Source organism: Leptonychotes weddellii, chromosome 1 (assembly GCF_054177405.1).
Source record: "Leptonychotes weddellii isolate Sample4059 chromosome 1, ASM5417740v2, whole genome shotgun sequence".
NCBI classification, from domain to species: Eukaryota; Metazoa; Chordata; class Mammalia; order Carnivora; family Phocidae; genus Leptonychotes; species Leptonychotes weddellii.
In genome coordinates, this window is record NC_138369.1 from 96,516,884 (window position 1) to 96,538,601 (window position 21,718).

The following is a 21,718-nucleotide window of genomic DNA, read 5'->3' on the forward strand; positions in this document are numbered from 1 at the left end:
ATTTTTAAACATTAGAATTAAAAAGTTAGATTCATTAAAAAATAAATATTAGAATTAAGTTTTTAAAAAATTAGAGTCTGAAAATAAGCTTCATTTACTCATCTTAAGGTCAAATGGCTTTGTATGTGTGTTAAATGCTGTTTTCTAGATTGAAGCTGAGCTGGCCAAGGAAAGAGCCCGACATTTAGTTGAATTTGAGGAGCAAGCTCTGCTTTTTAAGGAAGAAGCTAGGCTAGAACTTGATATTGAAAAAGAAAAACACCAAGAAATAATCCAAAAGTATAAGAAAGAACAAGAGGAACTACAAACGAAGGTCTGTCATCATGATGGTCATTATTATTTAATGGGTTTGAAACTATAGATGTTGGTTATTTCCTTCTAAGAACACTGTACAGTATTTTTAACTCAAGCAGCTTTCCTCAGGGTCATTGTGCGTTGGTTTTAGCGACATGGGTGGAGTGGTTTAGATCATTTCCAGAATTAATAGCTGAGATAAATCATATAAGCATACAATACAGCTATGTATGGAATTTTTTTCTACTAAAATAAACTTTTTTACAAGATTTTATTTATTTAAGAGAGAAAGAGTGAGAGAGAGAGAGAGCACAAATGGGGGTGTGGGGGGAGAAGAAGGCTCCCCACTGAGCAGGGAGCCAGATAACACTAGGGGCTGGATCCTAGGACCCTGGGATCATGACCTGAGCCAGAAGTCAGACGCTTAACTGACGGAGACACTCAGGTGCCCCAAAATAAACCTATTTTTTAAAACAGCATAATTAGGGGCATTTGGGTGGCTCAGTCAGTTAAGCATCTGACTTCAGCTCAGGTCATGATCTTGGGGTCCCGGGATCCAGCCCCAGGTTTGGCTCAGTTCTCAATGGAGAGTCTATTTCTCCCTCCCCCTCTATGCCTCCACCACCCTCATGCTCCCTCTCTCAAATAAATAAAATCTTTAAAATAAATAAAAATAAAAGAGCATAAATTATATAACTAATAATTAGCATGGTTAGCTATTTTACCAACAACTAAAGCCTATCTCCTTTAATTGCAAGTATTTCCAATTCTAGATATTTTTTGAATGAAGGGAAATATTTTAAAAATGTAATCTACCTCCATAATTTCTGAAACAGTATGTCCTAAACATAATTTTTTTAAAGATTTCATTTTTAAGTAATCTCTACACTCAACATGGGGCTCAAACTCACAGCCCCAAGATGAAGTCGCATGCTTTTCCAACTGAGCCATCTGGGGGCCCCCTAAACATAATCTAAGGTTTTGTTTAGGTTGCCTGTTACTATAAGACCTGAGTGTCATATATATGCATGTTTTTGTGTATACGTATATATTTGCGTTTGTGTATATGTATATGTGTGTGTATATTAACCAAGATTCAGTGGGGAAATCATACTTCGAATAAACTCACTAACAGTCTGTGTAAATGCAGTATCAGATGAGACTTAATGGCCTCTACTTTGGTGTGCAGGAGATATGGTACAGCCTTTTCAATAGCACTGTCAACGATAGGCAGGGCCAGCTACATGATTATGTGACAAGTACGATATCACAGGGTCCCACACTCAAAAAGGCTTCGTACTACTTGGGTGTAATGCTCTGCAAATGTTGTCTTGAAATTCCTAGTAAGTTTACCTTTGAGTTTGTGTTTTGTAAGTAAAGTTCTATTGGGACAGTGGTGCACTTGCTGGGAGCTTGAAGTCTCAGCTCACCCAAATTTCTACCTCTCCTAGACTAGTTTGCTCCGAGAAGAGGCCTCTTAAGGCAGATCCCAACTTGCCAGGGGTTATGGTTTTTCAAAGTAAGTCATAAAAACAGATTTTGTAAGTGAATTCTCTTGATTTTTAAAAGCTGACTCCCGTTTTGAAGAGATCAAAACGTATCTGTGGCTATGTGAGTCTCCTGTCCCGAGGATAATCTGGTCTGTTTCAGTGTTGACTCGCCTCTGGATGATGGAAACTACTGCTCAGACCTAGCAATGACCCTCTTCCTTCCTGGATTAATTGAATATAATGGAATGTTAATTTAATTTTTAAATTTACTAAGTGTGAATAGATTTCGTGCAGAAGTTATTCTTAATGTAAATTTAACATTTGAAACAAATTTTGGATATATAACTCTTAAGTAATGGTTCACAAAATCCTTGGAACTTTGGTCTATGAATGTTTTCCAGATTCTTCATGGACTGGTTTCTTGTTATACTAATATTTATAATATGACGATATCCATAGCATAAATAATAAGGATATGTTTCATCAGAAGCAGCTTTGCTTTTCCTGGTTTGTTTTCTTTTCTTTGTTTTGTTTTTTAAGGAGAAAGAAAACAAGCAGCCTTTTCCCTTCTAAAGACTCCCAGGACTCTCAGCCAAAGCTGCTCATCTTCTCTCATCTCTTTATCTCTCATTCTCTCACCTTTTTATCTAGAGGTACCACCTACAGAGACAGTATATTTTCAAAGTGTTCTGGTATTCTCTAGAATTGCACAGTCTAATATGTTAGCCATGTATGGTGACTTTAATTTCAATTAATTAAAATTAAATAAAATTTAAAATTCAGTTCATCAGTCACATTAGCCACACTTTTAATGCTCACTAGCCAGTCCTGGCAAGCCAGAGCCTATTGAGTGCATCTCTTTCCAACTCAGCAATTGGTGATGTCACCTTGGAATCGGCCAGGGTGAGAATATTTACACCATCGAGACTAGATACAAATCTGGCTTTTGTGTGTATATGAGTCAGTTGCTAAACATTTATTGACACACTACTGTCAGTAGGCACATGTGGCTAGTGGCTACCATATTGGGTATCACAGAGTATCTCTATCATCTGTTGGGCAGTGCTGCTTTCAAAGTTGTAGTATCTGGGGTACCTCCAGTCATTGTAATAAGAAAGAAAAAAATATATCAAATGAAAACTTACTGCTATGGTATGAGTAGAATATAACTGTGGTGCTCCCCTATATGCACCCCCAAACATCAGGCATTTCTAGGTCCCAAAGCCACCTCATACTGAATCCAGACAGGTACCTGGATCAAGACTTAAGCTGTCCTTGGTAGCTCAGTCCAGACACAGAGATTTATATATTTCCAAGGATGCCCAAGTCATTAATATGCAATTCCATTTAAGGTGGTAAAAATACATTTTAGTCTTAACATTATTTATTTATTTTAAAGATTTTATTTATTTATTTGACAGAGACACAGTAAGAGAGGGAATACAAGCAGTGGGAGTGGGAGAGGGAGAGGGAGAAGCAGGCCTCCCGCCGAGCAGGGAGCCCGATGCGGGGCTCGATCCCAGGACCTGGAATCATGACCTGAGCCGAAGGCAGCCGCTTAACGACTGAGCCACCCAGGCGCCCCTAGTCTTAACATTTAAAAAGAAAATCTTGAAGGCCTACATAATATCATAGGATTTGTTTTCATTTGATCAGAAGTGTACACTGATTATTTAGAATAAACCTCTTAGAACCTTAAGAACTCTGTGGTTACCTAGAGATATTGCCTACAAATAATAGAAGATTTATCTTACAGATATCTGACTTAATCGCAAGCGCTACTAGAGATCTAAGGCTGGAAGTGACCGCTCTTGAAGAAAAACTCCATGAATCTTATATCCGGTATACTGAAGATTCTGAGTCAAAGGAGAAAGAAATCGAAAACCTTAAAAATGTGGTTGCAGAATTTGAATCCCGCTTGAAGAAGGAAATTGATAGTAATGATTCTGTTTCAGAGGACTTGAGGAAGGAAATGCAGCAGAAGTCAGATGAGCTAGAAAGAGTAATGCTGGCACAAACACAACTGATACAGCAGTTTAACCAGTCCCAGGAACAGGTAGGAAGCAGAGGATGGAGCCCTCACCATTAGTGAAAGAGCACACATTCTTTCCAAAAACGAGACAAGCAGACAAAAACATGAAAGGCAGCTTGGTGTCATGCAAAGAGTTGGGGACTATTAGTCAGGGACTTGGAATTACATCCTGGTTGTGTTCTTAACTAGGCAGTCACTTAACTCTCTGCATCTGGCTTCCTTTTCTATAAAATGAATTCACTGAACTACATAATCTCTGCGGTTTCCTGGCGCACAGTTCTACAATGTTGTAAATGACCATTTAAAACTTCTAAGACTAGGAATCTTTGTATATTTATGTCTTATTTGTTTTGATGTTAAATCTTTGCCAAAGAAACTTTTAGAGCACTTGCCACTTAAGTTCAGAAAATAATTTGGACAATATATTTTATTTTATTTTTAAGATATTTATTTATTTGAGAAAGAGAGAGAGCATGAGCAGGGGGAGGGGAGAGGGAGGGGCAGAGTGACAGGCAGACTCCCCACTGAGCAGAGAGCCCAGATGTGGGGCTCTATCCCAGGACCCTGAGATCATGACCTGAGCCAAAGGCAGCCGCTTAACTGGCTGAGCCACCTATGAACCCTGGGACAATATATTTTAAAAGTAATTTCTCTTTAGGGCTTTATCTTTCCGTCAACCTAAACTATAAGATAATTTACATGTGTTGGTCTTCTTTCTTATGTATGCATGATTATTTCAGCAATGTTTTTATTTAAACTAGAATGGACTTATTTTGATTTGAATTTTCTTTTCTAATAAAGTCTTATTTCTGAACTGCTAAGCAGTTTAGGGCACACAGCATGGAGGAGATTCATATTTGAATCTCCATGATACGATGTTTCCTATTTCAGGAAACCCGAATTCTAGTGATTCTGCTTCTAAATTTCAAAGAGACCCTCAGGCTTAGCACTCAACATCTCCAGGCTTCCTTTCCTTTCTTTTTTTCTCTTTCTTTCTTTCTTTCTTTCTTTCTTTCTTTCTTTCCTTCCTTCCTTCCTTCCCTCTCTCTTTCTTTCTTTCTCTCTCTCTTCTTTCTCTTCTTTCTTTCTTTCTTTCTCTCTTCTTTCTCTTCTTTCTTTTCTTTTCTTTCTTTCTTCCTTCCTTCCTTCCTCCCTCCCTCCCTCCCTCCCTCTCTTTCTTTCTTTCTTTCTTTCTTTCTTTCTTTCTTTCTTTCTCTCTCTCTCTCTCTCTCTTTCTTTCCTTACTTCTTCCTTCCTTTTAAAATAACACTAAGCACACTACTCACCTCTCCAGATATTTAGGGGGTCAGCTGAGTGTCTCCGGCAGACACATTGCAGCACAGCCTCCCTGATAAAGTGAGCTGCTTCACAGGCCAGGCAGGAGGGGGAAGGGAGAGCACACATGGACTCAGTTCCACTGAAGAAACCCTAAGGAGAGAGGCGATGCAGGTTTGCTTCAAATGAGACAGCAGTGGGGAAGCTCTAGAGAAGGGATGGTAGGTTAAAGGAAAGAAAGGTCAAGAAAATTAGACCAGCAGGTTTTCTAACTCTTAAATCACCAAAGAAATGGCAATATGGAAAGTAAGGAGTAACCTATAAACTAGGACAAGCAGAAAAAGATAGAAGGGTTGAATCCAGTAAGTATATACTGAACCTCTATGTAGGGGCCAGGAGCTGTGCTAGGCCCTATCTGTGCAATTATGAACAACACTGACAACTGCCATTTCCTGCTCTCAAAGAAGAATTTAAAGACAATCTTATGTAATTAAATTGACATCCAGGGGCACCTGGGTGGCTCAGTCGGTTAAGCATCTGACTCTTAATTTCAGCTCAGGTCATGATCTCAGGGTCATGAGATCGAGCCCCACATCAGGCTCTGCATTGAGTGTGGAGCTTGCTTAAGATCCTCTCTCTCCCTCTGCCCCTCCCCCTCTCCCTCTCAAAAAAAAAAAATTAAATTGACATCCAGAGGAAAGAATGACATAAACAAAAACTTAACATATATTGCATGGAGCACTGGGTGTTATGTGCAAACAATGAATCATGGAACACTACATCAAAAACTAATGATGTACTGTATGGTGACTAACATAACATAATAAAATAAAAATTAAAAAATTAACATATAAAAAGCATAGACTAGTCTTAAAAATTGGCCTTAAGGACCTGTATTGGTTATCTATTGCTGCACAATAAATTATCCTCAAATTCAGTGGTTTCAAATAACAAACATGTACTATCTCATAGTTTCTGTGGGTCAGAATGTGGTATAGCTAGGTACCTCTGGCTTAAAACCTCTCGTGAGGTGGGTGTCAGGGGATTAGGGGTACAGTTTTGCCTAAAGCCTCAACTAGAGGAGGATTTGTTTCCAGGCTCACTTTGTGGTTGTTAGCAGGATTTATTTTATTATGGCTGTTGGGCTGAAAGCCTTAGCACCTTGCTGGCTATTGTCAGAGGACTCCCTCAGTTCCTTGCAATAAGAACTTCCCCATAGAACAACTTACACGTGGAGCTGGCTTCCCTCAGAGCAAGCAAGTTAAGAAGACTGAGAGTGCAAGAGAGGGTGTCTAAGATAGAAGCCAGTCTTTAGCCTAATCTCAGAAGTGACATCCCAATGCTTCTGCTAAATTCGATTCATTATAAATGAGCCAGTAAGTTCAGCTCACATTCAAAGCAAAGGGATTGCACAAGGGGGTGAATAAGCAAGAGGGCGGGGATAACTGGGGGCCATTCTAGAGGCTGCCAGTCTCAGTGCCGCTGGAGGTAACTTTGGCAAGAGAAACTAGATTAAAAGTGAAGAGTGAATTTCTTTTTCAGACAAAAGGAGCTAGATGTGAAGCTCTTCCTGCTCATTAGTTGTAAAAGGAAGCCACTTAGAGATGGAGCTTGTTTGTTTGTTTGTTTGTTTTTTAATGCACACTCTTGAAAAATACAAGACACTGGTTTGGCACATAAACAATCATTGATCATTACTAGGGAATAGAAAGGGATCATTCCAAAAGTAAAGTTGCCTAAGGACATGCCTGGGGACAGACTTCCTTTAGCTGGGGTGGGAGGAAGGGAGGTAGATTAGATTTTCCATTAGAAGTTAAATAATTACCATTGAACTGTAAGAGTAAATAATTAAGGCTCCTTCTCTGGTTAAGCATGCCAAAGTCCAGAATATTCTTATAAAAAGAGGAAATGAGACAATAACAGTGATAGGATGTATGAGCCAGAAAGAATAGAGGTGGTAGCATGTAAAGTGAAAAACACTATTATTTTGATCACACATTCCAGACACTTGAAATTTCTCAGATTCTAGAGAAATAAAGCCACATTTAACTTAAGAACAAATTCTCATTAGAATAAAGATAAATTAATGGTCTAATAAGGAAACTAATTAAGGTCAGGAAAGCCCTATTCTCTTTCAAGGGGTCAGAGAATGGGTGGACTTTGCTTTTAATTGTTTGAAGAATGTTCTCAAGGATAGGAGGAAAGCCAGAGCCTCTAAAGGGCAAATGGGCATTCCTTCATGGAGCAAGGATTATTGGAGAGTGTCCACAGAGACAACGAGGGTCAAGAAGGTGAAGCAACAAGAGGTGCAGGTGAATAAGAGGAGAAAATAGAACGTAAAACTGGGAAATGTAATGAGAAAAGAAGGCCCATGAAAATTCTTCTTAGAGAGAAGACATACATAAAAAAAATTGAAATATATTTTTTAAGGTTTTATTTATTTATTTGACAGAGAGAGAGAGAGCACAAGCAGGGGGAGTGGCAGGCAGAGGGAGAAGCAGGCTCCCCGCTGAGCTAGGAGCCCGATGTGGGACTCAATCCTAAGACCCTGGGATCATGACCTGAGTTGAAGGTAGATTCTTAACTGACTGAGCCACCCAGGCGTCCCTGAAATATTTTTTTAAAAGAAGAAAGAAGTCAGAAAGAAACCTAATATGTTAGAGAACAGAACATCATCATTTAAAACTAGGTTAAAATAGATTCACATGCTTCTTGCTACCGGTTTTCCTTCCTACTAGCTTCATATGAGTCCTGTCAAGACAGTGTGGCCAGGCCCCACTGTCAGGAGTCTTGTTGTAATCCAGAGGAATAATGTGGTAAACCGCGCCCCCCCCCCAAAAAAAAAAGAAAGAGAGAGAGAGAGAGTTCACGTACAACTACCAAAGGAAAACCAGTATGGAATGTTCAATATTTTTATTGTCTTAAGATTTTCAATAAGGAAAACAAAGGGACAGAAGTTTTAAATTCTATCAGTTCCTCTAGCCATCTAATGAAACTCAAAGACATTCAAAGATAAAAAGGAATGCTCTTGGTTAAAGTAGAGAATTGAATACATATGTTTATCTATGTTTCTTCTCAAAATAGCACTAAAATGGCAGTAAGTTAATAAAAAGTGAATACATCCATAAGGAAAAGAGAACAGGAGAGGAAGTTGACGCCAGATGAAAGAGATGTTGACCAAATTTTGGAAAATAATTCAGAAGTAATTAGTAGACTGTAGGATGTTGAAACCTAATGCCTGTGGGGATTGGGAGAGTGGGGTGGAACCCTAAAAGGAGCAAATCCAATTATGTGACACAGCACTGGAAAGGCTCAGGAATTGGAGACACGAGATTCTTCTGAAAGAGAGAAGGGTGGATCTGAAAATAGGATTGTTTGAATGATTGTAAAAGGAACAGATAGATACTCGGATGCCCTCCCTAACCTCTAAGCAACCCTCACTCACTATTCTAGCAGGATTCCAAAGATTTACATTCTAGAAAAACTGCATGTGAGAGGCTTTGGACCTGAGGGTACAGAACAGCAGAATGTGGGAGAAGGCTGGAATGAAAAGTCTGTATCTTAAAGAGTGAGACCTCCTGGTCCACTTTACCTACTTACTTCCCAGAACACAGACAACTAGGTTTATATATCAACAGCTAGGAAATTGGAAGTGCCCTCTCTGGAGAAGTGAGGTGGCTGAAAAGAAAAGACCTACGGATCCTGCTAATTGGGGTCTCCCAGTGAAATGGCAATAGTCATGTTGTATCTACCCACGAAGAAGTATACCAATCAATAAGCCCTCACGGAGGCACACAGAGCTTCCAGTAACATTTTAGAGACTTATATTTAAACATGAACAACCAAAAGATCACCAGACATTTTAGGAATACCTCTAATATGAGATAGAAACAAGGATCAAACAAGCAAAAAAGAACTCAGAAGAAAAAGATACAAAATAATACAGGGAGCAAATGTGAGCTTCAAAAAAGAGCATAATTAATATCCTCAGAGAAAAGAGAAAAGATATTGCATCCATAGAACATGAGCAGGAGGCTATGAATAAAGAATGAGAATAAATATTAAGATATAAGAGCTGAAGTAAAAAATTCAATACTTTGGTTAGATAATAAAGATGAATAAATCTCCCAGAAAGTAGAAGAAAAAAGCAGGGTTGGAGAAAAGAAAAGAAAAGAAAATTAGAAAAAGAAGATTAGAGGAGATTTGGAAAGAGAGAACAGAGAAAGTGGAAGAAATAAAATTATCCAGAAACTAATCAAGGTCATTTCCATGTACTGAAGGACATACATTTCTATAATGGATGGTAAAGCAACCACACCAAAGCACTTCATCATGAAATAGCAATACCTTAAGGATAAACATGAGTAGTTAGAAAGTTTCTGGGCTGGGGGTGGGGTGGTTGGGAGGGTCACTTAAAAAGGATCAGGAATCAAAATGGCCTCAGAATTCTTAACAACAGCAGTAGAAACTAGAAGACAGTAGCTTCCACATTCTGAAGAAAAACTTTTCAACCTAGAATTCTATAACCTGACAAATGATCAATCAAGCAAGTGTCAAATAAGGATATTCTCAGATATTAGAGTTCTCAAAAATGATACTTCCCTTTGCAGCCTTTCTTGGGAAGTTGTCAGATGATATATGACACCACAATGAGGGAACAAAATAAGAAAGGAGAAGATACAGGAATTGGGAAGTAAGAGTTCCAACACAGGAGAGGAGTGGAGAGAATCCCCAGGATGATGGTAGGGAGAAATCCAAGAATTACAGCAGGGCACCAGATTTAGAGAACAAACAGCCTGGGGTCAGCAGAAGAATGGAGAGTTTTTAGAAGTATGTTTCCAAGAACAAAGAGAAGCTGATGGATTACATGGAGAGTTTGAACATGTTGAAAGAATATTTACATTTCTATAAGTGGGTTTAATGAAAAATTAGTGATCAACACCTAGAACCCTAAGCAGATAAATAGTGGGACAATAATTAACTCTGGAAGGATGCTATGCAAGAAGGGAAATGTAATCATAGTACACTGCATGGCTCAGGGATACATAATATTTATATACTATAATCATATAAAGTAAAATATAGATTTGACTAAAAATCATGATGGAGATTGGGAAGATTTTCCAATAAAATTGTGATAGAAATTTCTCCTAGGGGAAGAGAAACATCTGCTCTGGGGCGTGGAGGGGCGGGGGTGGTGAAACATCTACTGGGAGTTGGAATAGGAAGCTAAATCTTCATTTTCCATTCTATGAAGCCGGCAGATAATGACTTCAAAACTGAAAAACCATGAGATAACTGCATAATGTTATTATTTAGGAATATGGAAATAAATACCACAAGAAACTGCTTAAAAATCTGAAAATGGTTATTCCTGGGATGTAGGACTTGGAAGTATGAAGGACTGCTTTTTTCATTATACTATAGTACTGTTTTAATTTTTAAATATATGTGAGATATTACTTTAATTTTAAAAAACAATTTAAAACAATGGAAAGGAGTAACTTATAAAAAGGGCCTAATAGGGTGGCAGAGGATAGGATAAAAGACAAGGTTTTAGAACATGTAAACAGGTTTTTAAAAAATAGATGCTGGGGCACCTGGGCTCAGGTGATAAAGCATCTGACTCTTGATTTCGGCTCAGGTCATGATCTCAGGGTCATGGGATCGAGCCTCACTTCTGGCTCTGAGTTCAGCGCAGAGTCTGCTTGAGATTCTTTCCCTTTCGCTGCCCTTCGCCCTCTGCCCCCTCCCAACTGACGGGCATGCCTTCTCTCTCTTTCAGTTTTTCTCTCTCTCAAAATAAATAAATAATAAAATCTTTAGAAAATAAAAAATAGATGCTAAGAAAAATAGAGTAAAGGGATACTTTCTGAAAGAGAGGTCCTATGGGAGATGGGGTGGTCAGAGGACTCTCTGAGGAGGTAATATTCAAGCAGACCTGAAGTGAGAAGATGAACATTTCAGGCAGAGGAAATGTGAAATGTAAAGGCCCTGCAGCAAAGAACATTCTGGGACCTTGGAGAAACCACAGGGAAGTCAGCAAGCATTGCTGAAGCTTAGTGAGCAAGGAGGACAGTGGTAGAAAGCAAGTTTGGAGGGACCAATTCATGTGGAGTCCGTAGTCTGGCAGCAAGAACTTTGGATTGTTTTCTTGGTATGATGGAAAGCCACCTGGAAAGTATGAACAATGCAGTGACATGATCTGATTTATTATTAGAGGATAACTCTGCTGTGTAGAAAATAGGTTGAAGGGAGGCAAAAATGAAAGCAGGAGCAGCAATTACAAAGCCCTTGAAAAGGTCTAGAAATGCATGGATGGTCATTGTGCTAAAGAAGGTGAGAAGTGGCCTGATTCAGGATATATTTTCAAGGTAGAGGCAACAAAAATTACTGGGATGGGTTGGATGATGTGAGAGCAGAAGAGGGATCAAGGCTAACTCCAAAGTTTGGAATGTCAGCAACTGAGTGAGTGAAAGTGCCATTTACTGAGATGGGAAACACTAGTAAAGGAATACAACTGGGGAGGAATATCAAGAATTTGATTTGGCACATGTTAATCTCAATGTGTCTATTAGATATCCACATGGAGGTATTGAATGGGCAGTATGTTCAGGGGAAGGCTGACTAGAGATTGATTTTGAGACAACCACATGTAGCTGATACTTAAGCCCTGGTACTGAATGAGATCACCAGGGAATTGAGGTAATAGAGGGTTGAGAACAGGCACTCCAACTTTTAGAGGCTGGGAGGAGGACAATCGAGCAACGGTGACAGAGAAGGAATGTCTAATGAGGTAGGAGGAAAACTGGAGAATACTACCAAGGATTCTAAGGAGAAAAAGAATTTTTTTTAAATTTTATTTTATTATGTTATGTTAATCATCATACATTACACCATTAGTTTTTGATGTAGTGTTCCATGATTCATTGTTTGCATATAACACCCAGTGCTCCATGCCGTACGTGCCCTCTTTAATACCTATCACCAGGCTAACCCATCCCCCCACCTCCTTCCCTCTAGAATGCTCAGTGTGCTTCTCAGAGTCCATAGTCTCTCATGGTTTGTCTCCCCGTCTGATTCACCCCCCCTTTATTTTTCCCTTCCTACTATCTTCTTTTTTTTTTTTTTAAATATAATGTATTATTTGTTTCAGGGGCACAGGTCTGTGATTCAACAGTCTTATACAATTCACAGCGCTCACCATAGCACACACCCTCCCCAATGTCCATCACCCAGCCACCCCATCCCTCCCACCCCCCACCACTCCAGCAACCCTCAGTTTGTTTCCTGAGATTAAGAATTCCTCATATCAGTGAGATCATATGATCCATGTCTTTCTCTAATTGACTTACTTCACTTAGCATAATAAATTTAAAGAAGGGAGCACACAACTTCTATGGAGCCACAATCCCTTATAGAAAACGTTGGTTTCAGATAGTTTTTGGAATTCAAATTATTTCATATTTTAGAAAATTAGTGAAGCACCTATGCCCCCAGAGATCTAGGGGAGGTCCTCCCATGCAATGACATCAATATTTCTGCAGTGAAGCATAGGAATGGCCCCACTGAGTGAAATAAAGATTATCAGTCCAGTCAGATTTTATTACCAAATAATATAATTTACACAAATTTTTCTTCTCAGAGCTTTGTGGATGTCAAAATTGTGGCTAATGGATTGTAGATGTGTACTTGCTTTCTTGACAACAGCTATTTTTGTCAGTTTTGTTCATTCACCTGACCGTCTCTTGGCATCTTGGATATGATTTTGTTTAGAAAACAAAAACTGAGAGTGCATGAGGTTGCTCTGTAGAGTTACAGACACAGAGAGGTGATAGGAAAAAGTGAAGGAAGAACTTTCCCCACACTATCTACAGTGGTTACTTTTTGGGGGGTAGGAAGAGATAGCAACGTTTTCACTTCTTATACTTTTAAAAAATTTGGGGATCATGGATGACTTTAAAACTTTTTGGTGTTTTTAAAATATTTTTCAAAGACAAAATCTTAAAAAGGAAAACCCATTTATTTAGGAAAGTTTACTAATAAATCTGGCAACAATGGATTTATGTAAACTCAAAGATTAAATTTGAGGAATACATGGTGTTTGCAAACACAAATAGCTTTTTTTGCAAGAGGGATTTGCTTAGTTTTAGGATGTGCATTTTCTATATTTACATATTCAATCGATATAGATAAAATGGCACACATTTCTCTGGTAATTCCGTTTATGAGAAAACAAAGTACCAGTTAGTATATCAACAAATGAGTAGTTCTCAACTTTGGGACCAAATAAAATTAGAACATCTAAATCTCTTCTCTAACCTCTGGCTCCCCAGGGAGCAGGGGGAGAACTGGGGAAGCTTTTAGGGGCCAGAGGCTATTCCTAGGGTCGGTTGGCAGGGAGGATGGGTGAACTGACAGCCTGAGAACCTTAATGGTGGGGCATGTGGCAGACAGGAGTGTGGTGGTCAGACTGAGAGCCTTCAGTAGAGGAGAGGGAGAGCTAAACAAGGCTGCCTTTTACATGTCAGAGACTGTTTGTCCTGATGCAAAGTGTAGATGCCAGAAAATTGATATAATGAGAAAAAATATGAAGAAATTGTTTCTGTTGTACTGAATTAATACCAATTAAATTCTAAGTAGATTGTTGACTTAGAAAAATGAATCCTGAACTCTGTGACTTCATGGGCTTTTCCTCCCCATTCTGAAAATCTGCTCTTGAAGCATATTAGTCCAGGAGATTATTTCCCTGTTTCTACTTCTGTTTTGATCTTTCACAGTGCCTATTATGTTTGTGAGCATAGGGATACAATTTTAGAACAACCTGCCTAATATCCATCTTACTTCTTTCCTAGAAATATACTCAGATTCTCATTCCTGTCTTACCAAAGGGCCATTTCCACTGTTTTTCTGCAGTGTTTTGGGCCGATCAGATTAGTTGACCAGAAGCATTAAATGGAAGGCTAGCTCCTACTCATTGTTCTGATTTCCACACTTTTCCCACAGTTTTCCTTTGTTTCTGCTCCCCCCGTGGTCCCCCCCCCAATTTGTTCAGCCATCCACTCACCCTGGAACATATCTAGTTTGGGTGGATGAAAACTATAATCTGATCATTCCATGACTGGTTCAGACCTCACTGGGTATAAAGCACAAAGAAAGACACCCATCTGTACTTATTCTTCACTGAGGACTTGCTTTCTTGGCATGTTCCCCCAATTGCCAAATTTAGGTGATTGCCATCACAAATGGGACTCTCACCTTCAGAGTGATCAAGTTAGCCGGCAAAGCCTTCTCTTGCTTCTTCCACTGTTTTTGGAATTGAAAGCAATCCAGCTGTCTCTAAGGATAAAAATGAAAACAAACATAAAAATAAACCACACTTACATTGCAAAGAGTGGGGGAAATTGGCCATTTTTTAATATTAGAAATTTCAAACAGATGGCGAGCTAATTTATATTTTCATTTTGACATTTACTTACCCATTGGGAGTGCAATTAAGCCATATTTTAAAACCACTCAAAGGGGCCTTCATCTGAAAATGTTATAGACGTATCTACAGATAATGCTCTTCACCATCAACAGAGCTTAAGAACCCAGAAACAGTAGTTCTTCCATGCCCAGCCCACCCTAATCAAGGGACACATGGGATAGGAACCTCCTCTGTGAAAACGCTGGCCTCCTGCTATCCTCCCTGCCTCCCATCTTGTCCCACTTGGGGCCGTTTTCCCTAGAGCTAGCAAAGGGATCTTCCCTTAATGCAAATTTGACCATGCCAGCCCCCTGCTTGAAATGAACCTTTCAATGACTCCATACAGCCCTCAGAATTAAGTTAAAACTCTATTATTATGTTACTAAAGTCATCTTCAATCTGACCCTGCTCACTCTTCTCTGCCTCAGTCCTTGTTTCTCCTCCCCTTCTGCACTTTGCACCTGAGTCCTACTAAGCTACCTGTCGTCCCAAGATGTGCCTCTCCCTCTCATGCTGCCAGGCATTTGTACTCCCTGCCCACTTTGCCTGGGTAAACCCCACTGCCCCTTCTTCACCTGGCTTATGCCTCCCTTTTTGTTTTGACTTACAGTTTAGTTGCAATCCAGTGATACAATTTTACCATGCTAAGATATGGCCAAAGATAATTTTACCTGAAACATTTAGAATGTATGGCTTCACTGATTATTCTCATGTTTGCCCAGTGTTTTCAATCTTACTGTACTTCCATCTTACACATTTTCCTATGTTGTTCAATGAGAACACACATTAAAATCCTATAACAATACAACCTTCCAAAAACACAGCCCCCAAAGAGACATTTTGCCTAAATCACCGAAAGCAATCTAATCACAAGTGAATGATTCTTTTTCACACATGATGGAATTTTCCACTTATGTGCCTTACTGACTCTGGCCACATCCACGTGTGCTCTTGTCACGCCCTGTCACACACAGTCCACCCCTGAAATAGCAATCCTCTCAACTTGATGTGTTCTATTTCCATTTTGTTACTCCATAGTTGGATAAATTTATAACATCTGAATTGCCTGTTGTACAAAACTGAGTTGTAATCTCAATTTTGAAAGAGGATGGTAGCAGGGGAGCCTGGGTGGCTAAGTTGGTTAAGTGTCTGACTCTTGATTTCAGCTCAGGCCATGATCTCAGGGTTGTGAGATCAAGCCCTGCTTCGGGCTCTGTACTGGGCATGGAGCCTGCTTAGGATTGTCTCTCCCTCTCTCTCTGCACCCCCTAAAAAGAAAAGAGGATGGTAGCAGAGGATATGCAGATATTGTGAGATTCACCTGAGATTTCACAACATTTGTAGCAATGACAAAAATAGAAGTTCTAACTCCGCAGCTTGTTTTCAGTTCAGAGGTCCTCCTGGCTTGGAAATAATAGAAGAAAGAGAAATAGTCCTTTGTACTGGAAGCTAATAGCCTTGAAGAAGGATGAGTTCCAGAGTAGTGGGCCCCAGACCAAGATCGTCAGCAGCCCTTCCAAAGTTCAATCTGGAGCTGGCAGGCACTTTGCTCCCATTATACTTGCTATGGGGGCATCTTTGGGTTCACTCCACCTTTTCATTTCCTCCTTCAGTGGAGTGTCACTTGCCTAAAGTAGCTTTTAAGTGACTTGCTTTATGGATGTTTTCCATAGAACACTGCTCCCTTCCTTTCAGACTTGAATTTAATTTTAGTAAATGGATTGAATTTTATTTTTCTTTTAATGAGAACTCTTGTCATCACATCACCCATCATGTTATCTTTCCATATTGGTGGACCTATTATTCATGTCACCAATTTATTGACCTCATTAGTTAACTGCTATTCATTCTTTTCTTTTATGTATTCAAATAAACTTAAGTCTTTCTTATAGCTTTCTTAATCAAGGGAATTTTTTTATACAAAGTTATTGAAAGCCCCGTAAATCTAATCACTTCAACACATTTGCCAGCTAACTCAGTAGTAGAGAGGAAATAAAGCATTGATGGCTGTGCCTTTTAAAAGTTTAGGTTATGTTTAGAAAACTTGGGCAAAACCAAATGAAGTGTCTTTTTTTTTTTTTTTTTACTATTGCTTCCATGTCCTAGAACAAAATGGTCCCTGCATGCTTGATATAATTAGTTACACAATTCATTTAGGCATGGGCATCTTGGAGCAGGGCTCTGGAAGCAGGAAGGACCCTGCCACTTCAGAGCTGAGTTACTCTCAGCAAGTTATATAAGCAGTGGGGCTTCGGTGTCTTTCTTTGTCAAATATAGTTATTAAGAGCAGGAAATGAGATGACACCTAACGTAGCAACTGATTAATCTTCTCTAGCCCTCCCTCCCTTACCTTTGCAACAAGTATTTTAGGTAAAGTTAAGGAAAACCAGAAGAGAAAGCCACAAACACCATCCTTGGTCTCCAGTTCCTCAAAAAAAAACCCAAAACAACAACAACAAAACAAAAAAACAATCTAACTGGAAGCAAATACTTAACCCTCATGATTTTTTAAAATATATGATTATATGGACACATGTGTGTGTTAATATATGTAAATGATGAGACTTTGTTTGACCCAGACATGCTGCTGATTTTATAGAAAATTATGGAGCAACTGTTAATCTGGAATTGTGCTATATTCTTCGATTCTGATTACCAAATTTGGAATTGAATAGAGTTCTGATCATAATCACAAGAAATGCAAATACAGGAAGATGCTACTTTCTCGGATGCTTTGTTATTTAGTTCCACTGACAGCAGATTAGTCAGTAAAGCCTTAGGAGGATACTTCCCACTGAGAGTCAGATTTGGGAAGGCCTTGGATAGTTTTACAAACAAACTAACCTGATGGAAATTCATTTTTATCTGAAGAATCCTATGGCACAATCATTTTAATTGTGTACTCCCTTGAATTGTTTACTTTTCAACCTCTTTTTTGATATCCTACACACATGAATGTCAGGAGGTTAGAAGGATCCAAGACTAATTCTTACCATAGGCCTTGAAGTAATTTGGATGAATACCATAGATGAAAGATGGGTAACTCTTCAACTGAAACTGTAGAGTCTCAGAATTTGAAGGGGCCTTAGTGATCTCTAGTCTTATCACACATTTGAAGCTTAAATTTGCTCCAGTACATCCCAGTCAAGTGAGAGTCAACCCTTCAGAGTATCCTCTGGACAGCTCTGGCTGTTAAAATGTTCTTCCTTATCTTCAACCCCATAGCTACTACCCTTGGCTCCAAATTCTGTTAGAGAAATAAAAAAATGGCTCTGCTCAAACTCACGAGGCTGCAGACTTCTTGAGGGCAGGTATTGTATCCACTACAGCTTCTAATGACTTGATAAATGATTGCTGAATGGAATTAAAAGCAAAAGATGTTCTTTATTTTGATATATATCTTACAAAATGGCAAATGATCAGTATATTTAAGTTCTATTGAGAAAGCATCATATAAAGTAACTGATTTTACTGTTTAAATGTCATAGCTGATATGTTTAATTCTTTCAGTCTTATAATTCAAGCAATTTTATCTGTCTTATATATTGCGATTTACCTTTATTATAAAATAACATACTTGCCCCTACAGATATTAACTATTAGACATCACATGTGCCAACAAGCTGAAACCCCACTAAAGTAGGCGTTAGAAGTTCTGGGTTCCAGCCCCAGCCCCCCACTACCCATCTGAGTGATCCTGGCTCTTGTTTCCTATTCTGCAAACTGTAAGGGTTGAATCAAATGTCCTCTTAAAGTTTTTTCCAACTTCACAAATCATTCGTCTTTTTGACTTGTCTGACCCATGTGGTAGAGTATCCACAAAGACTGTCAAAGACAAGACCTCTGATTTCTGGTTTAATTCTCCATTTATATTGCCAGTGACTTTCCATATGTACAGTGTAAAGCTAGGGATGCTTCCCCACTCCTTTCTCATTTCAGAACACTTTTCTTCAGGAAACAGTGCGAAGGGAGTGCGAAGAACGCTTTGAACTGACAGAGGCTTTGAGTCAAGCCAGAGAACAGCTTCTGGAGCTCAGGAAGCTCAGTGGAAGTTCACCTTTGTCACCGTGTTCCCTTAACCAGGGCAGCCTAACCTCCTCTGCTGCCGTGGTCAGTAATCAGGGAGAGAGAAGCCTTACAAGACTGAACTCTGGAAAAGGAATCAAAATCCCCAGCCTGCACGGAGTGGCAAAACCCACTGCTTCCCCAACCTTGGCTCAGTCCCAGAGGCTCAGCAGCTCAGGTTTGCCCACTGTGCCCCAACCCCATCCTCCCAGGGGTCGAGCATCATCAGTAAATGAGACCAGACAAAGGCTGGCTGCCATTCTGCGGAGGAGACTGAGCCAGCAGTGATTGGTCCGGTCAGGAACAGCTCCACACAGCACACTCGGTCTTCCCCAGTGGGCCAGAGATGCACTGTGACTGAGGGTGACAAAGGCCAAATTATTATCACAGATCAAGAATGCACGGTTATAGATATTTTTAATAGCATAATTGGAAAAACTAGGAATTGTGAAGCCACATTTTCTAAGAGACCTTTGAAATTGCCACAGATAATGAAGTTGCTGATATTCCAGAGGGCCAGTTTCTATACTTCTGTATTGCATGTTTAGATGTGTTCTATGAATATGCCCTTTTAGAGATCACAGGTAAAATTTTTCACTCATGGCATCTTTGCTATTTTTTTGCACCATTACAAGCAGATATATTTCCACAAAAAATAGATTGTATTCGTTCTGTCTGTTTTTGTTCCTTTGTTTGTTGAGCTGAATAGGTTAAATAGATGTAATTCATATTCCAAATAGAAAATGGAAGTACTTTAGTCCTAAATGGGATAATTTCCAAAATGTTTAGTTCAAATATTCACAGAATTCATCATCTTCATAGAAACCTTCTCTTTTTCATCTCACAATCTAATTGGTTAATCCAATTTCTTTTTAGGCCAGAAGTAAAGATAGGTACCCTTCAAGAAGGCAGTCTTCCCTGTGAACCTGGGACCTTCTAAGAAAAGGGACAGCAACTCCAATTCAAGGAAAAGGTGGTTTACTTTTCAAACTATAGAGATTATTTAAAAAAAACAAAAACAAATGAACAAACAAAAAACAAAAAGCCTGGCTGACCATGAAAATATTACTTGGTAGAGATTTTCTACATTGAATGCTTTTTGGTAATCACTGTTGGATTTTTATTTGAACTTGTATCCTTCAACCATTGGGAAAAGAACTAATTCAAGACTGTTCTATAGTCACATAGTGCTGATTTGGGGTTCGCATTTTATTACTCCCCAAGATAGGCAACTGGTTAACATATTTTCTATTTTTAGAGTGAAAAATTAAAACCAGCAACCAAAACCAACTATTTTAAGTTATAGAGCTTCAGGCCCCTCCTGTTTCTTAAAACACATCTCTTTACCTTAAGCTAAAGTTTGTCAGACTGAAATGTATTTTTCTTTCAAGACTGACTTTACTTAAATCCTTCATCTGACTCTATCAGGGACATCCAGGCTTCTTGCTCCCAGATGAGGATATAGTAACACATGTGAAATATGGCACGTAAAACTCTCCTCTATTTGGCTGTCATATTGATGAGAGAATCCAAAGGTACTTGGAATCCTTCCCATCTGAAAAAAAAAAAGTAAAGCTACTAAGTAAATTCAGGTTTATGTCTAATCTTTCAAAGAATTAGTCTAATCTACCAGTAGAGTGTTTTCCTGAATAAATAAATAAATAAGTAAATAAATTCCACATTAGTTCTGCTGATTTCCCTGACTAGTTGAAGTGAGTACATCTTGTGTTAAGTCTTAGAATGTTGCATTTTGCTTTACAGAGATCAGTATTCCTTATAATGGCATTTGAAAAGAGAACAAACCATCATAGAATGGTGACCCCCAACCATCTCTTTCCAAATAAGGAATAGATGCCCAAAGAAGTCTGACTTGGCTAAAGCAGCACAGCTAATTAGTGACAGCTAAAACCAGACCACTTTTAACCGACCCCAACTTTGCACCTCGTTTTTCCACTCATCACATTGGCCAGCCTCCATCATGACAGAAGCTCTAAATAGTATTTACCTAATATTTTCTTTAAATGCACTCACTTTTTAAACTTAAAGTTATACAAGAAGAAAACTTGACCCAAAAAAGAATAACTGTAGAGTAATGAGTTTGATTTGCTAGGTGTATTTTTTCTAATACACTAAAATAAATGTGTATCTATTAAAATGTGAAATGTTAATGTACCCCCGAAAATCATCTTGTATAATGACAGTAGTACTCATGCCACACTTTGGGAACCTCAGTGTTTCTGATCTGGTATTTGCATGTTTATTGCAAGTACCGGTGACATAAGGTAGATGGCAAAAGCTAGTGAAAACTTTAGTAAAAGTATACAGGAATATTTGGGGCAGCAGTCTTTGTCATCAGATGATACATGTTTTTCCAAGTCTCGCAATTTCAGCTATCTTCAGGAGCCATGGGGATATATTTTTCCCAAAATATGAACAGATTTAAATTTGTGAAGAAAGTCACACATAAGCTTTTCTAAAGCGATGTAAAGACCATCAGTGCAAAACCTGGTTTCTTGGTTTGCTGTTACATTCTTGCTTTATAATGAGTAATTATGTAAATAATCTTTCGGAGAATAGAATCAGGATGTGCAGTATGGCTGTGTTATATTCCACAAGTATATTAGGAAGGTAATTCCGTGGATAACAGAGAGACAATATTTACATTTGTTTCAGACTAGACCACTTGAATGGTGCCATCTAAGCTATGTGCTGGTATCTTTTAAAGAAAGACGAAGAAAAGAGAATCACATTAGCGTATGTAAAGAGGGGGGTTAATAACACAAACTTTCCTTGATCTTCTCACTGATGAGCTAACTCCTACCATGAAACAGTATCAGGAATGTTAAGGAAGTAGTGACTACTATAGCAAAAAACTAAAGCTCTCAAATGCATATAATGGATATTAATTTAAGTCTATTAGTTTTAATTTCTCTCTCTATATATGTTTTCCATGACCTCAATGGAAGGATTGGTAGGTGCAAAAAGAAAAGAATATCACAGAAAATACTCCTCACAGAATTATACCATATTTGTTTTTTCTTCTTAAACTACTATTGATAGACAAAGATGGGAGAATTCTTCTATAGTTAACAT

General features: G+C 38.7%; 1 protein-coding gene across 1 annotated transcript in view; it reads left to right on the forward strand.

The window, feature by feature from the left end:
• LEKR1 (leucine, glutamate and lysine rich 1) overlaps nt 1–20,199 on the forward strand; it is a 165,717-nt gene extending 145,518 nt beyond the window's left edge. The window contains exons 11-13 of the mRNA XM_081828457.1: nt 149–313; nt 3,541–3,840; nt 18,500–20,199. Coding sequence (XP_081684583.1) covers nt 149–313; nt 3,541–3,840; nt 18,500–18,913 — 879 coding nt within the window. The 3' untranslated portion in view covers nt 18,914–20,199. The remainder of the gene's footprint in view (nt 1–148; nt 314–3,540; nt 3,841–18,499) is intronic.
• The last annotated feature ends 1,519 nt before the right edge of the window (nt 20,200–21,718 follow it).